Source organism: Neomonachus schauinslandi, chromosome 12 (assembly GCF_002201575.2).
Source record: "Neomonachus schauinslandi chromosome 12, ASM220157v2, whole genome shotgun sequence".
NCBI classification, from domain to species: domain Eukaryota; kingdom Metazoa; phylum Chordata; class Mammalia; order Carnivora; family Phocidae; genus Neomonachus; species Neomonachus schauinslandi.
This window is the reverse complement of record NC_058414.1, coordinates 16,468,769-16,491,020: the sequence shown is the minus strand read 5'-3', so window position 1 is coordinate 16,491,020 and position 22,252 is coordinate 16,468,769. Positions and strand designations below refer to the sequence as shown.

The 22,252-nt window shown below is 37.5% G+C and overlaps 1 protein-coding gene across 2 annotated transcripts; it reads left to right on the top strand.

Moving 5' to 3' along the window:
* Window positions 1–1,268: 1,268 nt before the first annotated feature.
* On the top strand, window positions 1,269–20,489 carry CBLL1 (Cbl proto-oncogene like 1). Of its 2 annotated transcripts, none has more exons than XM_044919964.1 (6): window positions 1,269–1,287; window positions 6,837–7,004; window positions 10,325–10,422; window positions 10,815–10,898; window positions 14,594–14,667; window positions 16,959–20,489. In XM_044919964.1, the coding sequence occupies exons 1-6, from the start codon at window positions 1,275–1,277 to the stop codon at window positions 17,992–17,994; spliced, it is 1,473 nt and encodes a 490-aa protein (XP_044775899.1). In that variant the 5' UTR covers window positions 1,269–1,274; the 3' UTR covers window positions 17,995–20,489. The 2 variants fall into 2 exon arrangements, with proteins under 2 accessions (XP_044775899.1, XP_021538581.1); XM_021682906.2 differs by having other exon boundaries at window positions 10,322–10,422.
* The last annotated feature ends 1,763 nt before the right edge of the window (window positions 20,490–22,252 follow it).

Sequence of the window (22,252 nt, the reverse complement as noted above, 5' to 3'; positions counted from 1 at the left end):
CTGGCACTGAAAGCGTGAACAACCCAAGGTAATGATGTCGTCACCAAGGGACAACAGGAATAGAACCCAAATCCCTCGGCTCCCAAGCTCGTGTTTTCTCCTAATTGTGCTCCTTTCTACTCATCCGAGAGCACCAAGTGTAAAGGGTAAGAGAAGGGAGTGAACACAAATGAGCCGAGTCGGCGAGGTGGAGACCGCAGTGAAGGTCCCCAGGAAACACTCTGTGGCACTTTCCTTTGTTTTGGCCGAGGACGATGAAGGCAGCCGCAACCACAACCCCCGGGGACCAAGAACTGGAACTAGGTACTGCCTGTTGTGCTAACTCTCTCTTCCTCATCTTAGGCCTTTCCTTTTCACCCTCTCCCTTCCGGCCAGCCCCGCCGCTCTCTTCGCCTCACTGCGCGTGCATCCCCTGCTCGGGCTCCGCTCCGCACTTTCCTGCCGCTGTCCCCCGCCGGAGGGGCAGCTGCGGGTCCCCTGCGCCCTTAGGTGGTCAGGGCGCTCCTAGCTCTAAAAAACGAGTGCTAGTCAAGCGTTCTGTGTTTCAACTGTTAGAAACTCAAGCGGTGGGAACAGGGGTGTATACCAAGTCGGCCCTGCGAGGGTCTGCGGAGCTCGTCAGGACAAAGCAAAATTTAGACAATAAGCACAGAGCCTTTCTCTTCTCTCTCCCAGCTCAGCCATCCCCTGGGAAACCTCCCACTGCACGAAGCCTTCCGGAGCGCGCGTGTTTACACTTTCCCTGCACCGGGTGGAGGAGACTGGCGCTCGCGCACTCCGGGGGATTCCAAACCGTTACTCCGCCCGCCGGGGTGGGGCCAGCCCAACGGCCGAGCCTGCGCAGTAGACCTGGCCGGCTCCGGGGCCCCAGCGCACTACAAGTCCCAGAAGGCAACGCTCCACGGAGGCGGGGAGCCTCCTTACCTGCCGCGAGCTTATGCCTCCGGCTGCTACTGCTCTCCCCATCCCCCGTTCCCGTGGGTCTCCTTTCCATAGTTAAAGGCTACTCTCTCTTGAAGCACGTGAGGAGAAGGCTTACCAACCTCGACCTGGAAGCTCTTCGCGTACCCTCTTTGTCACCCTCTCCCCGAACTATGCCTGACTCCCTCACCGGAGTTGGGTAGTGGATAAAAGAGAAGGAAACCTGGGGAGGCCGAAGCCGCGGCAACTTGGTCGCACTTCCGCCTCCCGGGCTCCGGAAGGTAGAGCGCACGCGCTCCCTGCGACTCCGGCGCGGTTGACTTCCGCTCCCACTGTGCCCTGCGAGCCGAATCATGGATCACACTGGTAAGGAGGCGGAGGCAGTGGGGGTCCCGGTTCCATGCCCCCTTGGCCGGCCTGGGACTGGCTGCCCAGCGGGCAGAGAGGGGATACGCTCGCCCTACAGCACTGGGGTGTGGCGGTGGGAAAGAAATCTCACGGACCCCTCCCCGTGCCCGGTAAGGGCCTGCTGCTTCCCGGCCTACCGTCCGGTGTGGTACCTACAGCCTCGGTGCCGGCAACAGCCGCTTCCCTGGTTCTGCTGAGCTCCCAGCCGAGACGGTGGGCGGCGCGGGCCTCGTGGGGACGAGAGAGCGCTGGTTCCTTTTTTTCTCATCCCGGGCGCTCTGCTCTACGTGTTGGGGACTGGCGGGTAGATTCCAATCTCAGAGTCGGGGAAGCCTCATTACGCTGGGAGTCCATGCGCGGCAGTGGGTTGGAGACTTCCTGCTGTCTCAGTCAGCCTTGGGCGGGTGCTGCGGTGGTCACTGCCGGTCGTTATTGTCTCTCCGGTCCTTCATGGACTAGAGGTGAGAGAAGGGAGTCGGATATGGTTTCCGGAATCATACTCGGAGCGGCTTTTCTGCCTGAGCCCAAAGCGTGCCCCGCGCTTCGGCTGTGGTCCTTACTCATCATTTGGGGGCGTTTACAAAGGAGAGTTTAAATCCAAGATATTCTCATCTCTTTCCTCAAGTAAGAATGATTCCGCTCTTCGTTATGTGTTGTTTGGCTTTTTCTTCTTTGTGGTTTTTGGATATTGAATGGGTGCACTTGGGAGTTAGTGTTCCGTACAGTTTTATCAGCCATATCGTAAGTAGGAAAAAAGGATATTCTTTGTATTAAGTATTAGTTAGGATGTTCTCAGTCATCAAATACCTACTTAATTTTGTACATATAGGTACGCCTGGGTGGCTCAGTCAGTTGAGCGTCTGCCTTCGGCTTGGGTCATGATCCCAGGGTCCTCGGATCGAGTCCCATATTGGGCTTCTTGATCAGTGGGTAGCCTGCTTCTCCCTCTGCCTGCCGCTCCCCCTGCTTGTGCTCTCTTTCTAAAAAAAAAATAAAAAATTTTGTACATAGTGATATAAAATTGTATCTCTCTATAAAATGTAGTGAGTGCTAGTCAGCATAATATATGGTATGCCTGGAGATGGAATGATGGAATTGTAAACAAGACGGACTGAGTCCCTGTCCTCATGGAGATTACATTCTGTTGGGGAAGACACGATAGACAAGTTTTTTTTAAAAAACCTAAACATTACAGATCATGATGAGTGCTTTGAAAAAAATGAAACCGTGTCTGTGGTAAAGACTAATAGGAGGGAGCTTCAGAGAGGGTGGTCAGGGAGGGTCGTTCTGTAAAGGTAGTATTTATAAGCTGAGATCTGATGGATGAGAAGAATCCATCTATGGAATTAGTCAGGAGGAAAGCATTTCTAGCAAATACAAAGACTCTGAGGAAGGAAAACTTTTAGAGGTCAGTCAGTTGCAGCTTAGCAAGAAGAGCAGAGCCCTAAGAGATTGGAAAGGAAGGCAGGAAAGGAAGGCAGGAGTCAGATCGTGCAAGACTTTGAAGGCCATGGTAAGTGCAATGTGAAGCCATGGAACAGGGGTACATGAGGAACATAATTCTTTTAAAACTAACAATAAGTTGTTCATGGAGAATGACAATTTAGACGGTGATTGCAGTAGACAAGAAGAGAGGCTCAGCTTAGTGAAGTTGGCTTGGTTTAGGGAGAAGGGGAGTGTGCAGATTCAATATTTGGTAGTAGAACTCAAATAGGAGCTTTGTGAGAGAAAGGAGAGATGCCTAGGTTTCTGGTTTGAGCAGCTAGGTGGTGCCCATTATTAAGTTGGGGAAAACTTTGGAGGAAAATGGACTTTTTTTTTTTAAAGTGGTAAAGGTGAGACCTGGGAACTTGGGAACAAGATTTTGGACTGCTAAGTATGAGCTGTTTACTGGGACATTCAAGGGGTGCTGTCAGGTGGAGATCAGAGGAAAGATGTGGGTTGAAAAATACATATTTGAGACTTAGGACCAGATAGCTAATATTTTAAGGAATGAGGATGGATGAGATCACTCCAAGGAATGAGAATACAGAGGGGAAGAGGGCCGAGAACTAGGCTGTAGGGAACTCTAGTATTTGGAAATTTTGTAGAATTGAAACAAGTTTTGCTCAAGCATGCAACTTGAGCAAAACATTTCTCATTAGAGCCTTTTGCTAGAATTTGGGGTCAAGCCCCTTCCACAGTTTAGAAGGTGTTATGTTAGGAAGTTGTAGTATTGCTGGGTGTGTCTCTGAGTATTTATTATCCTAGTTCTCTAAGTTAAAATGTTGCCTAAGAAAGGAAAGAGTCATCCTGACATGAAAATATTCACAAATGAGCCAACCACTTAAAAAATTAGTTCCTAGTCAGATATAGATATCACTGCTGCTCCTTTCCTATTCTTTTTTTTTTTTTTAAGATTTTATTTTTAAGTACGCTCTACACCCAATGTGGGGCTTGAACTTAAAACTCCTAGGTCAAGAGTCACATGTTCTACCAACTGAGCCAGCCAGGTGCCTCTTTTTTCTGTTCTTTTAATTTTGTTATAAGTCATTGTCCTTGCTTCATACCAGGAAATGGTATCATATGCTATATATTGATTGTGATTATAAACCTTGCAAAAGATACAGGTTTTCATGGAATTCATAAACATGAATTTGATAACTATTTGAAGCACAAATAAAAATCATTGGCAAGTGAGGAAATGCCAGTTGATTGAAGATATGATTAGGTAGGCATCTGAAAAGAAAGATTTTAATGTCAAAGGATTAAGAGAGGCTCTTGGGGAAATTGAAATCCTTGAATATTATATGCAAAAATGACTGAATTTATGGTCATGCTGAAAAGTCAAACATAAAATGAAGGCTATCTTGTAGTGTTCTAATAGAATTTTGCTAGGAAAAACTACTCCCAAGAAACTCCAATTAACACTTGATTCATTCTTTGGTCGTTCTAAGAGTCAGCACTTAGTTGTAACTGAAATCTAAATTTTGTAAAATATTTCTTGGTTCCTTTAATTAAGGATAAAATTCTAAATGAATATTTTTTTTAAAAAACTATAATAAAAATTGTTTTTCCTTTTTAAAGCGGATTCACCTTAAATGGCCTCAAAGTTAAAGAGGTGCCTGGCTGGCTCAGCCAGTAGAGCATGTGACTCAGTCTTGGGGTTGTAAGTTCGAGCCCCACATTGGATGTAGAGATTACTTAAAAAGAAAATCTTGAAAAAAGAAAAATAAATGGCCACTTACAGTGTTAGTTCTCATTTTCTGTGTAATATCCAAGGACTTTTGTGCTTACAGGCTTTATATTTTTAGTTGGCATATTCAAAAAGAAATTGTGCTGTATTTTCTGATTTTTAATTAAAAAAAAAAAAGACAAATGCAGAGTGATGTCACTCTTAAATGCTGTACTCTGTTTATGGGCTTACAATCTGTGAGGTAGGTGGCAAGGTGTTAAGGGGCAGTGGACTTCCTAAAAGTTGTGGTAGGCTAAGCAAGCAACCGTTGTGACAAGTGTTCAGGGTGGTGGGAAAAGGATTTGCAGTAATGAAGTGTTGGTATTTTGGTCATTCGTCTAGGCAAAACTGTTGAGTCCTTCTAATATATGAAGGACAACATTGAACTGTTAAATCTGTCTACATTAATTTGCTTTTTTAGTTTATTGAAAAATCAGGAATACCTTTTGAGCAAGAAAAAGAAATTGATTCATGTCTGTCCTTTGGCTATTACATTGCTTGTAGGTACTTTTACATAAATAACTAGAATGGAAGCAGATGAAATACATTATTCAACTTGTTAATACATTTTGTGAAGTGTTGAAAGTTGACCAAGTTGAGTTTAGGGTTAGGGTTAGTGTTAGGCCCATGTAATTCCTTTCCATAAATTTTTTCTTTGAGGATTAGCTATTGTAAAAGTAATAGTAGAAAGTATACTGAAAGATATTTAAATTAATTATTAAGGACCTATTTTGCATTTTGTTCTAAATATTGTTCAGAAAGAGGGGCACCTGGCTGGCTCGGTCAGAAGAGTGTGCAACTCTTCATCTCGAGGTTGTGAGTTTGAGCCCCATGTAGGGTATAGAGATTACTTAGATAAATAAAACTTAAATATTGTTCGGAAAGAGTGCAAATTGATGTCAATCTAACATGTGTCTATGATCCTAGTAGCCTTGGAGGTCATTAGTACCAGGTTACTACTTCCAAATTTGGCTTTACTGAATGTAATGTGAACAGTGTGCCTATCAATCTTGATTGTACTGTCTCCTGCAGGGCCAGTTCAATAATTTGTCACATTTAAAACATTACTTTTTAAAAATTATTTTATTTGGGTGGCACCTGGGTGGCTCATTCGTTACGCGTCTGCCTTCGGCTCAGGTCATGATCCCAGGGTCCTGGGATCAAGCCCCGCATCTGGCTCCCTGCTCAGCGGGAAGCCTGCTTCTCCCTCTCCCACTCCCCCTGCTTGTGTTCCTGCTCTCGCTGATTCACTCTCTCTGTCAAATAAATAAATACAATCTTTAAAAAAAAATTATTTTATTTGCATTTCCTATTTTAGGGCATTTCCCTTTGTGTCTTTAGTAAGTAAAGGTGAATATTTTCCGTATTGTAATATTTTGTCATAGACTTGAAAAAAAGGGAGACAACCTTCAGATGGAGTCAGTTCTATGAAATAATGCTCCTGTTACTCATGAGAAATGAGTTAATTTATTTCATAACTAATAACAAGCAGGGACTTAGAAAGTGTCCCTATTTAGATCTAATTTAATCACAGAACCCTTGCATCCACCTAAACTCTAATGTTTAGAGTTTCCATTATGATGCTGCTCAGAATAACACACTCATTATATATCTAGAAAGGTTATAGCACAAATACATTATTGCATGTTTCTGCTATTAAATGGTGTAATAATTTTTGCTATTCTTGAATACTTTTTAGAAAAACTATTTTACCCCTAAGGAAATAATCACCTTCCTTAAAACTAACTTCGTTTTCAAGTGCATTATTTCTTTAATTTTGCCATTGTCAGTGTTAGTTTTGTGTTTTGTTTTTTTTTGATTGTCCTAATGTAGATTCACTTCACTGACTTAACAAGTGTTTTGTGTGCTTGATTGAGAATAGGGATGATTTTCTTTCTTTTCCTCCTTCCTCCTCTTACTCTTTTTTTTTTTCTTTGAAAAAAATCTCTTCTAGTTAAAAACAGAAGTTCTTATCTTGGGCTTATGAAGAGTTTTTTATGTTTTCTGTAAACTCTTCTGGAATCATATGAAAATTTTTATTTTCTACTTTAGGGAGAGGTTCTATAACTTTTGTCAACTTTTTAAAGGGTTCTATGTCTCAAAAAGCATTGCATTAAGGTTTTATCCAGTACAGAGAAAGTTAGTGTTTAAACTTACATAACATTATATTTAAAATCAGAGCCCAGATATATAGCCCTTGATAATGTTGGGTATGTAACTTTAGTACCTGTGGCAGAATAATCTTCAAAAAAGGAAAACTAAAAGAAATTACAACTTTTTTCTTCTGACATAGATAATGAGTTACAAGGCACTAATAGTTCTGGATCATTGGGTGGTCTTGATGTTCGAAGACGAATTCCTATAAAGCTCATCTCCAAACAAGGGAACAAAGCCAAAACTGCACCTCGAACTCCAAGGACTATAAACAGGATGCCTGCAAAGGCTCCACCTGGTGATGAAGGTAATTTGTTTTAACTGACAAGTCCACAAGTCTGTCTTTTGTATCTCATTCCACCAAATAATCCATGTGGTCTTATTTATTTATTTACTTAAGATCTTTTTTTTATCTTACTGTCTTCATTTTTTAGTCTGTTTGTTTGACTTCTCATTTTGGCATGTACTTTTTCTCTTTATAATATTTTTGGTTTTTTCTTTTGTTATTGAAAGTAACACTGCGTGTTGTTAAAAAAAAAAACCTAAATAATATTGCAGAAAACATAATATTAAAAGTGAAATTTGTTCCTCTACCTTGACAGTACTTCACCAAAATAATTTTTTATAGTACCTTTTAATGTATAACTGCCCTTTTTGCATGTAAGATGCATTTGAAATTTTGCCATTTATCAGTATGTACAGATGTACTCATTTAAGAAAATAGGTTTAGATATTTTTTTATGGATATGCCATAATTTAGTAATTTTTCTAACTTTTTTGCTGTTAAAAACAATGTTGTAGTAAATATTCTTGTACATATAGCTTAGCATGTATACTTGGTGTAGAATTTATACTGCCTGATTTGGGTATTTTATAACTTGATGGATACTATGCATTTTAGAATTTAACTGATATTGTCAAATAGCTCTTCAAGAAAATACATCAGTTTATATTCCCACACACCAATATTGGGACTATTACCCTTTTAAAATTTTTGTTTTGATATACATTTCTTTAATTATGAGTGGGGTTATGTATATATCTTTTCATAGTATATGTGTTTTGCCTAGGATCTACCTGTTCATATCCTTTAACCATTTTTTTTTTCTGTTTTGTTGTCTTTCTCCTGATTTTTATGAGTTCTTTACAAATTATTTTACAAATTGGCTTTTATGAGTTCTTTACAAATTAATGTACAAATTGGCTCTTTGCATATATTGTGTATATTCACCATTTGTCTTTTGCATTTTATATATACAGTTTTTATTGTATAGAAGTTTGAAGATTCTTTGTAGTCAGATACCAATCCAGTCTTTTCTGTTATGACTTCTGGGTTTTATAAAATTCATAGAAAGGCCTTTCCCCTATTTCATGAGCATAAAATAATTTTCCCCTCTTACCCTTTAGTACAGGGTCAGCAAACTATGGCCTGTGGACCAAATCCAGCCCAGTTTTTATAAAGTCTTATTGGATCACAGCTATGCCCATTCATTTAAGTACTGTTCATGGCTGCTTTCACACTATAATGGCTTAGTTGAGTAATTACAAGAGACCAACACAGCCTAAAATATTCACTTATCTAGCCTTTTACAGAAAAAGTTAGCTGGCATTGGAACACTTATGGACATATCTTTGGTTATTAAAAAAATAAAATGGAGTTTGGCTCTATTTATTTTTTCTCTAAAACAGCTAGCTGTTTGTCCCAACTATTGAGTGATCTTTTCTGTGCCAAATGGTATCCCATCATTATCATACATTAAACGTCTAAACGTATTTATTTATGTCTGTTTCTAGATTTTCTGTTCTTTTCCAGCAATCTGTCTGTATTTCTTTTTGGAATCAAAATATTTTAATTATACCTCATATTATGCTTCCTTGTATTGTAGGGTATCTCTCCCCATCTGAACAAGTACATTTGAAGTCAAATGTTCTAAATCGTAGTGGTAGCAACTTAGGGCTGCTGCCGCACTATCCATAACCTAGGGTGCCCTCTCTTTGGTCTTTCGGTTTCTTTTAATAATTTCTAAAAACTACCCACTAATATGCAAATAGATTCTTGTTGTAATAATCCAAACAAGGCAAAAAAGCTAAAAACCCCTTTCTATCTTTTTCCTCTCAGATGTCCCTTCATTCCCTCTCCTCTCACTCCCCAAGCCCACACCCCTTTCTAGAGGGAACTACTATTACCATTCTCTCTCTTAATACAGCAAACTGAGGCTGAAGATAATTTTTGAATACTTTAGATTCACTTACTTGGGGTAAAAAAATAATAAGTGATTGGTGTTTTTCCTAGGCATTGATCAAAATAGGGAGTTTTAGGTGCTGATATATCTATGTGAATATATATAGTATGTAGTTTAAGGATGGGAGTACAGGTTGAACTACTCTGAAAAATGATTATGGGTTCCTTATTTCCTTGTTTGTTGCTTTCTGCATTTTAGATAAATAAGAGAAATTGACTTTCCTTATTTTGAGTTTTAGATGACAGCAGCTTTTATAAGGTATAAATGGGTCATATAAGAGTCTATGGTCACTCATTTGTAACTTTATAGCTTTGAACTTTATATCTTTATATCTCCTTTGTATTGGAGGCAATTAGCAGTGCACTGAATTGTCTATATCAGCTTTGAAAAATTCTTGGCATCATTGTGTTTGTGTGTCTGTCCATGTGCCTATCCATACACAGGTGCTGTAATTTAGCCATGTGGGTAAAGTTAAAACTTGTGTGCTTGGGCTACTCTGTTTACCGGTTCTAGGGCCAAAAGAGACATGAGAAGCCTAGCATTTTGGAGGGATAGATGTGTCTTCTCAGCTTTACTTTAGGTGATTGGATTCTACCTAGAATTACCATCAGACTATCCGTTGGTTGTCTGTTCTTTTGTATGAGATGAGAAGATTATGATCAGGGTCAGAGAAATTGAGCCCATTTGATCTTCATAACTTTATTGGTACATGCAGTGTAGAAGAGGATACTTGGAAATAGATATGATATGGCTTCTGCTGTTTGGTTGATAAACCAGGGAGAGGTTTTAACTGAAAGGCTGAAGTATGAATATGTTGTTGTTTCTAAAATCAGGCTCAGTTTTAAGACTGAAGGAGAGGATACCTAATTTACTAAGTCGTAAGAAGAAAATCTGCAGAATTCTTTGTTTCCATTATATACTTATGGCAATAAAATCAGCCTCTTGCAGCATGATACCACTTTTGTAGGTAGATTAGAATAAGTGGTGATCAGTATCTTAAAAGTTTGTGCAACAAGTGTGATGGTAATTAGTGAAGTTTAAACTAGAGATAGTCTGATGAGTTAATAAGAGCACTTGAATGGGAGTGAAGAGTTCTGAGGTCTGTTCTGGCTCTACCACTAATCTATGTGTTGAGTTATTATGGGTCTCAATGCTACAATATTCTCAATTGTGGAGTAAGAGTGTTGGACTAGATGGTTGCCAAGATCATTTCTAGCTGATATTTTAAACTCAAACTAGTATTGATTATCTTGTCCTTAGAAGGAACTTTGAAAGGCTTCAGATAGGCTTTTCAGTGAACAGGTCTGTGGTACCATATACACGTACTTCCAAAATGAAGTTTAGGCTTTGAAAGTTAATCTTTAACACTTTCTTTTCTCAGAAGGATTTGATTATAATGAAGAAGAACGGTATGACTGTAAAGGGGGCGAACTTTTTGGAAATCAGCGAAGATTTCCTGGACACCTTTTTTGGGACTTCCAGGTATAACTAAAAATAAAAAATATTAGAACAATAAAATACCAAGTATTTTATTAGAACAATCAGAATAAAGAATGGTTTGAGCTTTTATTGCAGCTATCAAGCTTTTTAGAGAACACTCAAATGATTTGTTTATTAATGCCCTGTTTCCACTATTTTCAAAAATAATTTGAAAGTAATTTTCAGTAAAGTGAAGGAAAATCAATAACCATAAAAACTAAGAGAAAAAAACCTAACAGTGGCACAGCTAATGATGTGGAATATATAGGAACTATACCAAGAAACCCTTAATTGTTCTAAGAACTTTTATAAATACTAACCAATTCATTGCATAATTATAAATAAAATTTTTAGAAATGCTTAAAAAGGAAATTTTAATTATATCATTTCAACAGATAAACATCTTAGGTGAAAAGGATGATACCCCAGTACATTTCTGTGACAAATGTGGATTGCCTATTAAAATCTATGGGCGAATGGTAAGTATTACTAAAATGTTTTAGTAAATGTAAAATTTGCATAGAGATGGGATTCTGAAATTTAAGTAGATAGGTTTATCACTGTTTAATACTGAATTTGTGACATTTTTAAATAAGTATGAAATGGCTAAGGGAAATTTTGGGATAACGTGTATTTAATTCTTGACTTGCTTAAAAAATACTAAGGAAACTAACTTCTGAAAACTTAACTTCTTTGGACTGTTTGATAGTTGTTAGTATACATTTATTATAGTTTATTAAGGAAAAATGTTTTCTTGTTTAAAGAATAAAATCAGTTACTCATTTCTGAAGGTTATAATTTTTAATGTAAAACTAATAATATTTAGAATTTTGGAGAATTGAATTCTAATCATTAAAAACAATTACAACCCCCTCGCTGTAATTTTATAGTAATTTTGACACATCCTCCCTTAAAAAAAGATAGTTTTACATTTGTGTTTGAAAAAAAAAAATTGAACTCAGTAATATATCTGCTAGAGGGCATAAATTGTACACTCTTGCTTTGCTGTATAACATAACTAAATAACAGTGATGGATTGTGAATTTTAAAATGGTTTAACATCGTTTTACCCTGTCCTTCTGATTTATTTTTGGATTTTTATAAGTTTATTAACTGCCAGAGAAAAATGCTACTTATATGAAATGTAGGAGATATTTCTTATTTTATTGCTTTGGAATAGTTTCAGGAAGAACAGGATAAGATAAAACACGGTGATGGTATTTTGGGGGATTTTTTTTTAATTTAAAATTTTTTTATTTTTAATTGTATAGTTGACATTCAATTAGTTTCAAGTGTACAACATAGTGGTTTGACAATTACATACATTACACTGTGCTCACCATGATAAGTGTGGTTACCATCTTTCACCACACAAAGTTATTACAGTATTATTGATTATTGTATAATATAATTCAATATATTTCAATATTGATTATGCTGTACTTTTCTTTCCTGTGACTTGTTTTATAACTGGAAGTTTGTACCTCTTAATCACCTTCACCTATTTTGCCACAACCACTAATGTGTACTCTGTATTTATGACTGTTTCTCTTTTTGTTGTTGTGTTTGTTTTGTTTTTTATATTCCACATGTGAGTGAAATCATATGGTATTTGTCTTTCTCTGTTACGGTTTTTTAAAAGATTTATTTATTTTAGAGAGAGAGAGAGCGCATGTGCTCATGGAGGGGGAGGGCAGAGGGAGAGAATCTCAAGCAGACTCCTGCTGGGCATGGAGGTTGATGCGGGGCTCAATCTCATAACCCCGAAATCTGACCTGAGCTGAAATCAAGAGTCAGTTGTTTAACTGGCGGAGCCACGCAGGTGCCCCTTTCTCTGACTGACTTTACTTAGCACAACACCCTCTGGGTGCATCCACATTGTTGCAAATGGCAAGATTTAATTCTTTTTAAGTGTATTTTTTTAATTACATGTATTTTTATTTTTATTTATTATTTTTTTATTTTATTATGTTATATTATTATACATTACATCATTAGTTTTTTGATGTACTGTTCCATGATTCATTGTTTGCATGTAACACCCAGTGTTCCATTCAGTATGTGCCCTCTTTAATACCCATCACCAGGCTAACCTATCCCCCCACCCCCCTCTCCTCTAGAACCCTCAGTTTCTCAGAGTCCATAGTCTCTCATGGTTCGTCTCCCCTTCCGATTTCCCCCCCTTCATTTATCCCTTCCTACTATCTTCTTTTTTTTTTTTTTTTTAATTTTATTTATTTATTCATGAGAGACAGAGAGAGACAGAGGCAGAGGGAGAAGCAGGCTTCCTGCGGAGCAGGGAGCCCGATGCGGGACTCGATCCCAGGATGCTGGGATCCTGACCTGAGCTGAAGGCAGACGCTTAACCGACTGAGCCACCCAGGCGTCCCTATCTTCTTTTTTTTTTTTAACATATAATGTATTATTTGTTTCAGAGGTACAAGTCTGTGATTCAACAGTCCTATACAATTCACAGCGCTCACCATAGCACATACCTTCCCCAATGTCTGTCACCCAGCCACCCCATCCCTCCCACCTCCCTAATTATAAATATTTTTAGTATGTGTATTATTTATTATTACTCTATTGTATTATTTTTGTATTATTTATTATTTTATTATAATTTTTAAATATTCCATTGTGTATATGTACCACATCTTCTTTATCCATTTAGCTATCATTAGACACTTGGGTTGCTTCCATATCTTGGCTATTATAAATAATGTTGCAGTAAGCATAAGGGTGCATATGCCTTTTCGAATTAGTGTTTTTTGTTTTCCTCAGGTAAATTCCCAGAAGTGGAATTACTGGATTGTATGGTACTTCAAGTTTTAGTTTTTTGAGGAACTTCCATACAGTTTTCCACAGTGGCTGAACCAATTTACATTTCTACCAGCAGTGCAGTGAGGGTTCTTTTTTCTCTACATCCTCACCAACACGTTATTTCTTGTCTTTTTGATACTAGCCATTCAGACAGATGTAAGGTGATATCTTATTGTGGTTTGATTTGCATTTCTCTGATGATTAGTGATGTTGAGCATCTTTTCACTTGCCTATGGGCCATCTGTATGTCTTCTTTGGAAAAATGTTTATTCAGGTCCTCAGCCCATTTTAATCAGGTTATTTGGTGTTTGGTTTTTTGTTTGTTTGTTTTGGTGTTGAGTTGTATGAGTTCTTTATGTGTTTTAGGTATTAACCCCTAATTGCATATATCATTTGCAAATTTCTTCTCCCATTCAGTAGGTTGCCTCTTTGTTTTGTTGATGGTTTCCTTTGCTGTGCAAAAGCATTTTAGTTTGTTGTAGTCCCAGTTATTTATTTTTGCTTTTGTTTTCTTTGAGGAGACATATCTAGAAAAATGTTGCTAAGATTGCTGTTCAAGAAATTGCTGCCTGTGTTTTCTTTTAGGAGTGTTATGGTTTCAGGTCAAAATGTAGGTCTTTAATCCATTTTGAGTTTATTTTTGTGTACGGTATAAGAAAGTGGTCCAGTTTCATTCTTTTCCTGGCTGTCCAGTTTCCCAACACCATTTATTGAAGAGACTGCATTTTCCCCATTGTGTATTTTTGTTTTCTCTGTCGTAGATTAATTGACCATATGAGCATGTGTTTATTTCTGGGCTCAACTCTGTTTCATTCATTTGTATCTGTTTTGTGCCAATACCATCCTCTTTTAATTACTACAGCTTTGTAGTTTAGTTTGAAATCTGGGATTGTGATACCTCCAGATTTGTTCTTTCTCAAGATTACTTTGACTGTTCGGGGTCTTTAGTGGTTCCATACAAACTTTAGGACTTTTTGTTCTAGTTGTGTGAAAAATTGCATTGAATCTGTAGATTACTTTGGATAGTGTGGGCTTCTTTAGGAGCTTTACATGCTAGGAACCACAGGATGAAACTCATAGCGTTTATACTTCCAGAAAGTGTAAGCAGATGCACATGTATTCGTTTATTGGGGAAAGGGCCAAAGTTTTCCTTATATTCTTAAAGGGCTTTGTTACTGAAAAAGGTTAACTGTTGCTTTTCTGTGACTAGTACTTAATGTTTTTGTTTGTTTGTTTGTTTTGATGAATCGTTCTCAAGTGCCTTCTGTGTCTAGGTCACTGTGCTTACAGTTACTTTTTATGGAAATATTTAAAATTCTCATGTGCTTAACTATTACGTCTCTGTTCACAGATTCCATGCAAGCATGTTTTTTGCTATGACTGTGCTATTTTACATGAAAAAAAAGGAGATAAGATGTGTCCAGGGTAAGATTATCATTACATTTTTAAATAATAAAGTTTGTGATGGGATGAACTGTAATCCAGGTTAAAGGTCAGGGTATGATGTAAGTCAGCAGCAGGATATCAAATATGCAGACATAGCTAATCTTTCTTCTCCTTAGGATATCCTTCTTCTTAGGATAGGCCTAGGTAGCTATTATCTGTCAGTTCAGATTGGCGAAAACAAATATATTTGTCATCACAAAATTAGTGTTATAAACCAAAACAGTTGTTCTGTATTTTTGTTTTTTTTGTTTTTTTCTGATGGGACACTAGAGAGATAGTATCAAGCAGTGATTGAGAACAGAGACTTTGGAATTAGAATTCCTGGCTTCAAATCTGTATTCTGCCACTTATTAGTTATGTGACAGGTTGTTTCTTCATCAGTAAAATGGAGCTGATAATAGTATCTACCTCTGTGTGTTGTTGTTAGAACTAAACTAGTATGTATATATGTAGTAGCTAACATACAATAAGTACTATGTTAAGTATAAGCTCTTATTTATTACCTTCAAGTCTTATTATTTATATCTCGAGTATATCTAAGGACACCATCATGGCGTCAGCTCAGACAAGTTATGAAGAAGATCTAGAGGTATTTTGGTTGATATTGATCCAGTTTGGGGTGGTCTTGAAAGATCCAGAGTAAATTGGGGATTTTTATATCCATTTAGAACCCCTGATAGAAGACTTGAGAAAGCTGTGAGACAAACTTCCTTAGAGCAGTTGTAGGCTTCTGAGATTTTATAACCTGTGTCAGAAGCTATCTCAAGATTGGTAGTATTGGTTGATAACAGAATTATGGACAGTTGCAGGGGATGGTTTCTTTTTGTGGTGTAGGAAGATTGACATCACTGAGAGAGAAAGGATGATTCACTAAGTGTTCTAATATTAATATTTAAAAGGGAATTTAGTTTTCAAGATATTAGGTGTAACTCCCAAGTAAGCACCTCATTGGTTGGCCCTTAGCTATTTGAGAACATAAGCCTATCTGGCTGTTTAACAGACTCAAATCAGGAAGAGAAGAAATGGCAGCGCACGTTAATATAAATATCTACTGTTGCTTTTAAGCATCACCCAAAACAAAGTGCCTTACATCCTGTTACTGTAGAGATACTTCTGAGTTTACAGCAAATTAGAAGCAAAAAATGAGAACTGTGCCAAATGGCCACTCAGGGGAAGCCTGCTAGGATCAAGGAGTGCCAGCCTTACAGCTAGGATGGAAGTGTGGACACAGCTCAAAATCAAGAATAGAGAGCCATTTAATATAGTCTCAGATGACCTGACATACATGTTCAGTGATCAGAGCTTCTATTTGTGCCTACGTAGTGCTTAACTAGTGATTCAGTCCTGTCACTTTCATTGTTTCATTTATCCTAGAATATTCTTTTAAGTAGGGCAAAGTAGATTAAAAAAAAAAGAACATTGTGATTAGGTAGAGGGCATGTTTTAACCCCATATGGCAGATGAAGAGATAAAAAGATTAAAAGACTTCTCCAAGTTGACAGAGCCAGTGCTTAACCCCAGTTCTTCTGATACCTGGTTCAGTCGTCTTTCCACTATTTCTTCAAAGACGCCAAAGGCAAGTGTGGATTAAATACAGTGAATGAAGAAAAGTTACAACTTGACCCTGAGTCAGTAAGAAAATGTTGAGTTAAATTTAGTGCTTAGAGTTTAGAAGGGCGTGTGTAATACTTTTTCGTAGTAAAATTGTCTGGTAATTCTTCCTTAAGGGACTCTGGATAGTCAGGGTTTGAATTTAAATTGTTCACGTTGTTGAATTTTAGGAACCCTGCTGATTAGGATGATCTTACTCATTTTTGTAGTCCTTGCAGCATCTTTTACTTCATATTGTTTGCTCAGCACGTACTTATTGCTCAGTAAATACCAAACAAGTTTGGATTCCATGACTATGACACATCTTTGGTTTATCCTTTCTGGATATTTTTGCAAATGGATGAAAGTGTAGAGGTGTTTGAGACAACCAGATCATCCTAGGTCTTAGGAAGAATAGGTCTTTTCTTAAAACATATTCTGTTTGATGAGCACTTGTAACTTACAATGTTTTTTTGTATTAAGAGGTCTGAATTTGGTGGAAAGCTGATGCTTAATAGGGAACAGACCACAGAGTGGGAGAGATGAAAGGTTCACTTACAGTAACTACAACTTTTAATTGTGAACTCCTGCGATATTTTCCACAACCGATTTTAGAAACAGGCATATATTATTTTTATAGTCTGCTTTCAGTAAATCAATTTTTTCCCCTTCTAATTTAGCTGTAGTGATCCTGTGCAGCGAATTGAGCAGTGTACACGAGGTTCTCTCTTCATGTGTAGCATTGTTCAAGGGTGCAAGAGAACATACTTGTCTCAGAGAGACTTACAGGCTCATATCAACCACCGCCATATGAGAGCTGGAAAACCTGTTGCCCGCGCTTCACTTGAAAACGTCCATCCGCCTATTGCCCCACCACCAGCCGAAATCCCCGATCGCTTTATAATGCCGCCGGACAAGCACCATATGAGCCACATTCCACCAAAGCAGCACATCATGATGCCACCACCTCCTTTGCAACACGTGCCACACGAGCACTATAATCAGCCCCACGAGGACATCCGCGCGCCTCCTGCAGAGTTGTCCATGGCTCCACCTCCACCTCGTTCGGTCAGTCAGGAAACCTTTCGTATTTCAACAAGAAAACACAGCAATTTAATAACCGTCCCTATTCAGGATGACTCAAATTCAGGTGCTAGAGAACCACCACCTCCTGCCCCAGCACCTGCTCACCACCATCCTGAATATCAGGGTCAACCAGTGGTTTCGCACCCTCATCATATTATGCCTCCACAGCAACATTATGCACCACCCCCACCTCCTCCACCACCAATAAGCCATCCAATGCCACATCCTCCCCAGGCCGCAGGTACTCCTCACTTGGTTTATAGCCAAGCTCCACCTCCACCAATGACCTCTGCTCCACCACCAATCACCCCTCCCCCTGGACATATTATTGCCCAGATGCCACCTTATATGAATCATCCTCCTCCAGGACCTCCCCCACCTCAACATGGTGGTCCACCTGTAACTGCACCCCCTCCTCACCATTACAATCCTAACTCTTTACCCCAGTTCACTGAAGATCAAGGAACTCTGAGCCCTCCATTTACACAACCAGGGGGAATGAGTCCTGGTATATGGCCTGCACCAAGAGGGCCACCTCCTCCTCCACGAATGCAGGGCCCGCCTTCTCAAACCCCACTTCCTGGACCACATCATCCAGATCAGACAAGATATAGACCGTATTACCAATGATTAATAGTACTTTGAACTGAAGATTTGATGAGGGAAAAAAAAAACTTATGTATAGTCAATCTTTTAATTAAGCTTTGACTGTTTTGGGGAAGGAAAAGTACCTCTTACTGAGGTGACCATAAAACACTTAGGGTTTTGTCTCTTAAAATGGTTTTAAATCTTGACCTTAGAATTGACTTCAAGTACTATACTGTAGTGCAGATAAGGCGCTCAGTTGAGCACAGCTATATTTTAACAACTTTGTTCCCCTAGTGTGGTAAATTGACCCAGAGGTGACCATTTGTAAAAAATTTGAGAAGAATTTTTCATTGTTCCACTTTCAAAAATACGGCTTTTGTTAAATCCAATGTTTAGTTTTTCTTGTGATACATTTTGTTAACCTGTGTAAAAGGATTAAATTTCAAAATGGTTGTAAAAATGCTATTTTTATGTGAATTTAAGTGCAGCCACATACTGTTTTTTAAAACCATATGTTTTACCACTAATTTCCCAAAGTTACAATAAAATCCTAAAAGTAAAAATCTACTAGAATTTACTGTAAGGCAGACTGTTAAATGGTAGAGAATTATTTCACATTTTAGGCACTGAAATTTTGAGGTATATTAAGTATATAATGCACTTCACTTGGATGCCTTTTCATTTTTAGGCAGCCTCAGGAGCACCAAAATACATTGGAATTCCATATTTATGTTCATAATATTAAAAGGCATTAGTAATTATTTGGAAAGATACAGCCAAAGCAATGGACTCTGCAGGCTCCAAGCCGTTGGGGGTACTGTTACTCGTTAGTGCTTTCTACCGAATGGTTGGAATCACATGATGCACCACATTTACTAATCTAAAGTAACATTATTTTATAGAACTGTTTAAATTGTGTTATTTAGATGAAGTGTGTTCTACTCTGCTCATTGTCTTAAACTAAACATTTAGGGCTGAATAAGCTTTGTATAATTCCTCATTTCCTGGTAGAGTTTGATCTGTGCTTTGAGTGGGTTCTTGTCTATTGGGTTTTAAAGTACAGTAGGAATGCCGTCGAGGAGTACTGTATTAATGAAGGACGTTCTTGTAATCACAAACTTGGCGTTGCTCAGGTTTCATTACTGTGTGATAAGGTTTTTTTCTCTAACTTGAAATTTTAAAACTATTAATTATTTCCTATTCCTTTTATTGGTTAAGCACTATAAAGTTTGGAACGTTTTAAAATGGAGTCAACAGTGCAGACTGCCAGATGATTTTGTATAAGAGAAAAGTAATGACTAAATTGTGAATTTCAGAGCTTTATAAGGTGCCTTTAGAGTCAGCTTTTGCATTATAGGGGCTTGTTACAGTCCAGCTAAGATGACCACTTACGTTTTATACAGAACTCATATGTATAAATCAACACTCTTAGGATATCATTTTATATCCTTTGAATAAACCCCTGTGAAGTATTTCCTCCCCCCTAAAATGGTGCATAATATAAACATGAAAAGTGTAGTATGCAGATATCATTTATTAACTAGTTTGTAGTGCATAAATTTAGAACATTTCTTTTTGACAAAGGGTGAACTGATGGCTAATTGACCATTTAATTCTGTCAGATACAGGCCGAGACCAGTTTCTCATCTTGGATCATCAGATGCAGAGGCATCTGTGAACTGAGAGCTGAAGTTAGAGATGATATCAGTGATCATTTCAACCTCGACCAGCTGAAAATAACGAATACACTTTTTTTTTTTTAAAGTTAATTGAGTGATTTTTCACATCTAGCAATTTGAGAGTCCAGTGTTAATGCAATAGATCTAGTGAGAAATTCTTATTAGAAGCGTGGGAGTGAAGTATGAACTAGTGTGAAATGGTGGTGGTGAGTGCTTCTATCACATTACTGTAGGTACTTGGACTGGTGCAAACTTGATTCCTTTTCATGCCCCTGTTTAGGAGCTGTTAAAATATTACTGTTGAAAATCCAATACCATTCTTTATTTCTCGTAATAAGAAAATAGCCAAATTCACTTTAGAGCTTTTCAGCTATCTATGAGGAGCTCTCCTGTTTTTATTGAAATTCGCTAGAGTTGAACATGGTATGAAACCACTTAGCCTATGTATTGGACAAAACAATTAGTATCATGATAAACTTCCACATGTTTAAGAGAATTCTCATAGACTTTTAAGAAAATGATTTCTTTTCAGTTAGGTTTAAAAAAATATGTGTTATGCAGGGAGGCAGATCAGATGAATGTGTTATAGCAGACAAAATTTTTAAATGGTGTTAGACTTGAATTCATCCAGTTATTGTTTGAATGAGGGTGGGTGGGTAGAAGGATAACAAAATTACTGTTAGTTTTTCTTTCCTTAAGGAAAAAGATGTGAATCCCAGCCTTATTTCAGGGAAGCCTTTGAAGCTATGATGGACATAAGTCTAAATTAAATGTATGTATGTTTCATTATATTGCTCTTAAGACTACTGAGGTGGCAGTTTAATTCTTAAAAACAATAAAATGGAAGCATAAATACTATTTTGCCTAGATGAATTTTTACTTACTGATGACACATTTGGGAGAATGCAAAATTTTCTGTGTTTATGTGTTGGTACAACTTCTACAGTAAAATTAGATGCACTTATTTTGAGATGAAAACCAGCAAGTCGAATGTTAATATTTCTTCAGTGGCATGCTTGTTCTCAGTATAATACAGTATTTGGGGAATTATCAGTTGCAAAAACCATGAGAAACTATATCCATTTTGCCCTGTAAAAACCATTTGCTCAAAATTATTGTGTAAATACTAACTAGATACCACTGAAATATGAGTGGAAAAGATAATCTGAACGTAATTTTTTTAACTCACATTAAGTAACTTTACTGTATGAGGTATACAGAGCTGCTGTAGACTTTGTTCTAACATACTGGAAGAGTATCCTGCCTCTTTCTGGAAAAGTCCTATAGTCCAATCTCATGAAAATTTTGAAAAAGTCCTATATTATAAGTACAGTTGACTCTGAACAATGTGGGAATTAGGGGTGCTGACCCCCCCCCCGCACAGTCAAATCCAGGTATAACTTTTGACTCCCCCCAAATTTTAATAATAGCCTGATTATATACACAGTTGATTAATACATATTTAGCATATTATGTGTATTATATGCTGTATTCTTACGATGTAGCTAGGAAAAAAATGTCACTAAGAAAGTTACAAAGAAGAGAAAATTCAGTACTGTACTGCACAGAAAAAAAAAATCTATGTGTAAGTAAGTGGACTTGCGCAATTCAGACCCCTGTTGTTGAAGGGTCAGCTGTACATGAAAAAAATAACAAGTACCTAGAAGAAAAATACACTTTTCTAATTATTAGATTAGCCATCAAATATTAATGTTAATTGAGGAAGTTTGACGTAATCATACTCAAACATACTATATTTTGGCCAAAGTGGATTTATTTTTCTTCACTGGTTTGTAACTGTAATCTGTTCAATTTTGGCCTAGAAACTAAGTAGAATTTACTTATTACGATATATGTACAATCTAATAAAGCAATATTGGATATACTTCGCTTAAAGGGGACAGAGAGGTAAGCCAGTGAAAATACTTGATATTAATAAAAACATTTGGATTTTCAAACAATTTTTGTTTTGATTCATGCCCCTTCAGTATTCTGTTGTGGAGGGGAAAAGTGTTAAGACAATTCTTTTTTTTTTTTTTTAAAGACAATTCTTAAAGCAATATCTTAGTGTTAAAGTTTAATTTTTCCGTCTCCCTATCTTTAAGAATTATGAATTTTTAGGCATTACAGTATCCCAGAATTGAAGTGAATATGAATAGGTCATGGGTTTAGCTCTCACATGTGGGCAGGACCATGTCTTGTTAAAAATCTAATATTTTGAAATGTTATTCTATAACTCAGAATATCCCATTTCTATTATGAGTAGTTGTAGGCACCAATTTTCATATTGCATTAAGCCCATTTTCTATTAATCTGCCTTTAAAATTGCTCTCCTTTTGCCTGCCTTCAGATTGAAAAATTCTGCTCCCTTTTACTTTTCTTCCTAAATACTACTTTCGAACCTTTAATTTTTTGTTTTAAAATTGGTATTTCAATTACATAAGTAATCTTTTGGGAAAAATATAACACATTAATGCTACAAATAAAGGTATAGATGCCCTTGCAATGAACATTGCCCTTCCAGAGATAAGTACTGTTATAATCTTGGTGTATATTATCTATAATCATCATAGTTGCAGAGCCGACAACTATAAATAGGCTCCATGCTCTGGTTTAGCATC

Bases quoted from the DNA above. Each gene is read 5' to 3' on its own strand.
- CBLL1 (XM_021682906.2), top strand. The intron at 7,005-10,321 runs GTAATTTGTTTT...TTCTTTTCTCAG, and splicing joins GGCTCCACCTGGTGATGAAG to AAGGATTTGATTATAATGAA. The intron at 10,423-10,814 runs GTATAACTAAAA...TCATTTCAACAG, and splicing joins ACCTTTTTTGGGACTTCCAG to ATAAACATCTTAGGTGAAAA.